At 36.1% G+C, this 6955-nt stretch overlaps 1 protein-coding gene across 1 annotated transcript; it reads right to left on the bottom strand.

Annotated features, from left to right (window-relative positions):
• LOC102169670 (olfactory receptor 13D1-like) lies at positions 5156 to 6091 on the bottom strand. Its single transcript, XM_005684385.1, has one exon. It carries the CDS (start codon positions 6089 to 6091, stop codon positions 5156 to 5158), a length of 936 nt encoding a protein of 311 aa, XP_005684442.1.

Below are 6955 nucleotides of genomic sequence, written 5' to 3'. Positions count from 1 at the left end.
CATTGTAGATAATCGTGGTTTTCTCATTCTTTTATTGCTTATGACTAGTACTTGATTATTTGGTTATTTTAATACATTTAATATTAGGATGGGATAGCATTATTTTTTCTTACAGGATATGGGATGCTTGGGGCTGGTGCATGGGGATGATTCAGAGAGATGATATGGGGTGGGAGGTGGGAGGGGGGTTCAGGATTGGGAACTTATGTACACCCGTGGTGGATTCATGTCAATGTATGGCAAAACCAATACAGTATTGTAAAGTAAAATATAATAAAAATAAAAATTAAAAAAAAATACAATGGAATGGAGGGATCGGAAGTCAATGTTAATGGTTTATCCTGTGTAAGAAATAATCAATTCCTTTTAAAGTCTACACATAGATTGCCTCTGTATTAAACAGATATTGGAACAGATTATGATAAATAGAAAGGTTTGTGAACAAAGTGAGAAGCAGTATTTAGACATATTAGTAAAGAAGACAGATTTGTAAAATCCAGGACAGAAATCAGGACTAAAGCTATATATCTAAACGTCCTTTGCACAGAGATGGAAATTGAGCCCTAAGTATAGATGATATGAGTTTTAGGACAAATATGTATAAGATGATTGGTTATGTTTTTCTATAATTGATCAGAGATGTAGTGTAGGGAAAGAACAGTATACTTGGGATCTGGAGTAAAGAATTCAAATTTGGTTTTCATATAAATGCTGAGTGGTATTTGGTTATGTTTAAACATTTGAGTCTAATTTTCTCTTCTATGAAATAGGCATAGTTTATTTAATATACTTATAATAATGGTTAAAGTTCTTTTTTGCACATCCAAAAGACCACCTGTCTGTCATCTACTATGTTAGATTTATCACTTTGATAGAATCAGGGATTATTTGATACAGTATATTTTTTTGTCTTTATTTTGGCTAGATTCTAACTTCAGTCAGTCTAAATTTACTTGTGATTTCAATTGTATTGAGCAACACCTATTACTATATTGTAAGTCTAGACCTATTTACTCTGGCTACTTAGGGACATAAGCATAAAATACCCCAAGGTGTCTCTTCCTCTCTTTTGCTGTCTTCCTGTCTCTTCTCTTTGTCCCACATTATCTACCTTCCATTGCCACTCACACTGGAATATACAAAAAATATTTCTTTTGCAGGGGACAGATAGGTGGGGAGGAGTTACATTTCTGTTTCTAACCAAGAAAGAGTAAGGGGACCATATTTGCCCTTCTACCTGAAGCACTAAAAATAATGCCCCCCCCAACCCTAAAACATGAAATACCATTTTTTTTTCAGATGTTGAACATCAAGCAAGATAGGGCAGTGATCCCTGGGGGAGATGAGAAATTAATGAAGTAAGCCCTATAATTTTTCCAGCTTACCTTCTTGAGTGAGTTTCCAGGAAATAAAATAAGGAAAGGGAACCCATCTGAAAAGGGTTTAGGGGATGGAGTTGAGAGGCCAGGGAGAACAAGGCAGCTAGTTTTCAAGTCAAAATCCAGAGAGGAGGAAGCAGCAGAAGAAAAGAACTCTGGAGATCTAAAGCGACAGCCCTGCACTTTCAGATGAGTACTTATCACTGCAGGTATATGAAGAAACTAACTGGAGCCTGGGGAAGGATCATCTAAGAAGACTGGAGGGAATGATTTTAAGAGGTCACATAAGGTTGAAAATAAAACCAACACATTATACACCTAAAAGAAGCCACTTTGTACAACCTAAATAGTTGTACTTTTTAGTTGTTCAGTTCAGTTGTTCAGTCGTGTCCGACTCTTTGTGACCCTATGGACTGCAGCATGTCAGGCCTCCCTGTCCATCACCAACTCCCAGAGTTTACCTAAATACTTAATAAAGCTGAAAAAAGAAAGTAGATGTTTAAAAAACACAAACATAGCACTGATATAATTACTGGATACAACATTTAAAAGTTATTCTGATTATATCTCATATAGTTAAAAAGGTAGAGAAAAACTCAAGCATGTCATTTGAGATACAAAAGATGATATTTAAAGATATAGCACATGTCTTAAAAAGATAATTAATTAGATCTAGGAATGATGGCTATATCTAATACAAATATATCTACCATACTTTGGGCGGGATCAAAATAATTGGACACTGCTGAAGGAAAGAAAACTTGAAATCAGGGCAATAGTAACTTTATTTTTTGAAGTTCATTTATTTATTTTTAATTAATTTATTTATTTTAATTGGGGGCTAGTTACTTTACAATATTGTAGTGGTTTTTGCCATACATTGATTGACATGAATCAGCCATGGGTGTACATGTGTTCCCCATCCTAAACCCCTCTCCCACCTCCCTCCCTATCCCATCCCTCAGGGTCATCCCAGCGCACCAGCCCTGAGCACCCTGTCTCGTGCATTGAACCTGGACTGGCAATCTATTTTACATATGGTAATATAAATGTTTCAATGCTATTCTCTCAAATCATCCCACCCTCACCTTCTCCCACAGAGTCCAGAAGTCTGTTCTTTACATCTGTGTTTCTTTTCCTGTCTCGCATATAGGGTCATCGTTACCATCTTTCTAAATTCCATTATATGCGTTAATATACTGTATTGGTGTTTTTCTTTCTGACTTACTTCACCCTGTATAATAGGCTCCAGTTTTATCCGCCTCATTCAAATGCATCCACTGATGCAAATGCATTCTTTTTAATAGCTGAGTAATATTCCTTTGTGTATATGTACCACAATTTTCTTATCCATTCATCTGCTGATGGACATCTAGGTTGCTTCTGTGTCCTGGCTATTGTAAACAGTGCTGTGATGAACACTGGGGTACATGTGTCTCTTTCAATTCTGGTTTCCTCGGTGTGTATGCTGAGCAGTGGGATTGCTAGGTCATATGGCAGTTCTATTTCCAGTTTTTTAAGGAATCTCCACACTGTTCTCCATAGTGGCTGTCCTAGTTTGCATTCCCACCAACAGTGTAAGAGGGTTCCCTTTTTGCTGTATGCTCTCCAGCATTTATTGTTTGTAGATTCTTTGATAGCAGCCATTCTGACTGGCGTGAAATGGTACCTCATTGTGGTTTTGATTTGTATTTCTCTGATAATGAGTGATGTTGAGCATATTTTCATAAATTCAGGATAATTATTTTACAATATTGTGATGGTTTTTGCCATACATCAACATGAATTGGCCACAGGAATACAATAGTAACTCTTTAAAATAAAGCAAATGAGACAAAGAGAAAATGACTGAAAAAGTGAACAGATTGGGTGAGAAGGCTTTAAGTAGTCTGATATACATGTAATTGGAATACAAAAAAGCAAATGCATTGGCAAAAATGTATCTAAAGAAATAGTGGATGGAAATTTTCTAAATTTGATGAAAAATAAATATACAATCACAAGAATATCAGTAATCAGAAGAATGAGAAACAGGAAGAAAACCACACCAAGGTTAAGATTTTTGCCAGCACCATTCTTGGCATTAGCCTTGGTTCCTCTTTAGTGGAAAAGTATTACACTTAGAAATCAAAATCTGGCAATAGATGTACAATTACTATTAATGTATCACTGATCCCAAGCCCTCTCAGTGGGCATATTTGGGGAATAAATGTGCTTTTCTTATGTACATGTGTGCATGTAAATATATGTACATTTACAAACATTTATATCCATTGTTGATTTCTAAATATGTACCTATATCAATCTATCTCTCTATCTTTCTATATGTGTATTACTTTCTATATGTATATATTGAAGGCAGTGAGCTCACATTGTCTCTAATTCTAATCCAATACCACAGAGCTTATTCTAGTTTTTCCTCTTTTTGTATATTTTATGCCTCCACTAGTAGAAACCTGGCTCTCACTATACCTTGTATGTTTACTTGTTATTTCATCCCCTGTATGTAATTTTGCTCCCATTTCTTTTGATTCACATTACCTTCTATCACTTCACTGTCCCTATACTAGTATCTTTTCATTTTTTCTTACAAAGTGGTAATATTTTATTTGATCACAAGTAGAATTTAATTTCAATATGTCCTTATAGTCAATAAATTTTAATATATGAAACTATAAAAAGCAAAATGTATATGGCGATGTTTCTAAAAATGCATTTTGGAAAGAAGTTATAGCTCACAAGAAATTAATTGTGGAACCAGTTTTGTTAATTACTCCCACCTCTCAGAATAATGATGTACATGCAAATCTTCTAATATATGAAACTGTAAGTCGCTCAGTCATGTCCCAATCTGTACACCCATGGACTGTGGCCCACCAGGCTCCTCTGTCTGGAATTTTTCAGGCCAGAATACTGAAGTCGGTAGCCATTCCATTCTCTAGGGAATCTTCTCAACCCAGGGATCAAACCTAGGCTTCTTGCATTGCAGGCAGATTCTTTACCATCTGAGTCACCAGGGAAGCCCCAAATGTATGTGTGTGTGTGTGTGTGTGTGTGTGTGTGTGTGTGTGTACCACATCTTCTTTATCCCTTCATCTGCTGGTGGACATATAAGTTGCTTTCATATCTTGGCTATTGTAAATAGTATTTTACTTTAGGTAAGTTTTGGAAGGATTTTCAGAAGATATAACAAAGTGTCTTTAATTAGGTGACTATGATGTCACCTTAGGAGATCTATCATAATGCGGGTAAAGTGACATACAATGTTGTCCTTAGGGATGAAAGAACCTGATATATTTGGTTAACTATATAGTGAATGCAGCATAGTGCATGCAGAGCAGATGGGAGAAAAACAGTGAGGGAAAGAAAAAGGAAAATATGTACCAGAAGGACTTGGTTGGGACCAGATAAAGTCTCGGGGTAAAACAGAAACCAAAAATAAACAAAAAACATGAAATCAAATAGTTTCCTCAAAAAGGGGAGTGAAAATATATGTTTTATAGGTTATGTAGACGTGTGCTCTGGATTTTTTTTTGAAAAGCTTTATTTCAATTTTGTTTCTAAAAGTTTACTCCCACTTCTAACACTAGTTGTCCCTACATTTTTATGTTATTTTCATAAATGATAAAGGTAGATTATTACTGTGAAATTTCTTTTTAACACTTAAATTCTATAATTTTACATATATCCTTAATTTCCATTCTTCCATTTATATTGAAAAACTTATCTCCACTATATAAGCTTATTTTGTGCAAAAGCTCAAAGATGTAATTTCCTCATCCTTTCTTCCAGAACTGTCTAGCTGTCAATTTTTTCATAGCATCATGCACCTCTGTATTTCTCAGGCTATAGATGATAGGATTGAGCATCGGTGTGACTACTCCATAGCAGAGAGCAATCAGTTTGTCAGAAGCAGTATCTTTGGACTTTGGCTTTATATACATAAAGAGGATTGACCCATAAAACATAGTCACCACTGTAACGTGGGCTGAGCAGGTGGAAAAAGCCTTTTTTCTTCCTCCAGCTGAATTGATTCTTAGTACAGTAGAAAGGATGAAAATGTAGGAGATGGAAATCAACAGTAATGGAACAAACAAAAATATGACATTGCCTAACATTAGAGTAATCTCATTCAAGGAAATATCTGTGCAAGCTAGCTTGAGAAAGGCCAATATTTCACAAACAAAATGATTGATGACATTTTTCCCACAGAAGGGCAACCGTACTGCAAGAATTGTTTGTGTCAATGAGTTGAGAAAGCCCAATCCCCATGAGAGAGCTGCCATCTGAATACAAAGTGCCTTGCTCATGATGATAGGATATCTCAAAGGGATGCAGATGGCTACGTAACGGTCATATGCCATCACTGCTAGAAGTACACACTCTGTAGATGCCATGGTGAAGGAGACAGACATCTGAACAACACATCTAGTGAGGGAGATGTTTTTTTTCTCTGATAGGAAGTGTATCATTGTTGAGGGGATAAAGGAGGATGTGTACAAAATGTCAAGAAAGGAAAGGTTACTGAGAAAGAAGTACATAGGGGTGTGAAGGCGGGAATCCAGGAGAGTGAGGATGATCAAAGTGCTGTTCCCCAGGAGGATCACCATGTACATCACCAAGAACATCATGAATAGGAATTTTTCGGCTCTTGGATACTTAGAAAGTCCCTGTAAAGTGAACTCAATGTCTGTCCAGTTGGTCCTTTCCATTTTATTTTGTGCCTGGAGTAATTCAGAAAAGACATGGGTTTAAGGAATCTCTACAGTATTATCATATGAAGTAAGAGATCACTGCAGGAAGGCCAATAAGCGTGTCAGTACTAGCTACAGTGTGTTTATAGTTGTGAGTTTAGCTTTTCAAATTCCTCTTCTAGCTCATAAGTCAGGGGATAAAAGAGACACAATAATTACATTGGTAATTTATTAAAAATACAAACTCCTGATTCCTATTCCTGAGATTATGATGTACAAGTTCTGAGTCAGGGAAGAACTATTTGCATCTTAATAAACATTTGTTATTTTAAAATCAGTTGACTCACGTACATACTCTGAATATTATTATTTTGGAGATAGAAAATTTTAATTTCTTAAAAATGCTGATTTATTTGATTTTATACCTGTCAGTCATTAAGAGTAACTTAGTTTAGTATATTACAGTTTATTAATATGCTCACACATATTACTTATTTTATCACTGTAATTCCCTGAGGGAAATAAAGTTCATAGAAAGTATTTTCAAACAGAGTAAGCGAACAAACTACTATTTAAATCTTCACTTTCTGACTTTACATTCCTCTTTTTTTAACTGCATGGTTGTTGAAAGTGAAAGTGAAAAGTGTAGTCGCTCAGTCGTGTCCGACTCTTTGCGACCCCATGGACTGTAGCCTACGAGGCTCCTCCCTCCATGGGATTCTCCAGGCAAGAGTACTGGAGTGGGTTGCCATTTCTTTCTCCAGGGGATCTTCCCAACCCAGGGATCGAACCGAGGTCTCCTGCATTCCAGGAAGACACTTTAACCTCTGAGCCACCAGGGCCCTCCCTAAATTATGCAAGTTGACTAAGGAGTGAGAATAA

Source organism: Capra hircus, chromosome 8 (assembly GCF_001704415.2).
Source record: "Capra hircus breed San Clemente chromosome 8, ASM170441v1, whole genome shotgun sequence".
Classification (NCBI taxonomy): Eukaryota; Metazoa; Chordata; class Mammalia; order Artiodactyla; family Bovidae; genus Capra; species Capra hircus.
Note: the sequence above shows the minus strand (reverse complement) of the source record. Positions and strands in the feature narration are given on the sequence as shown.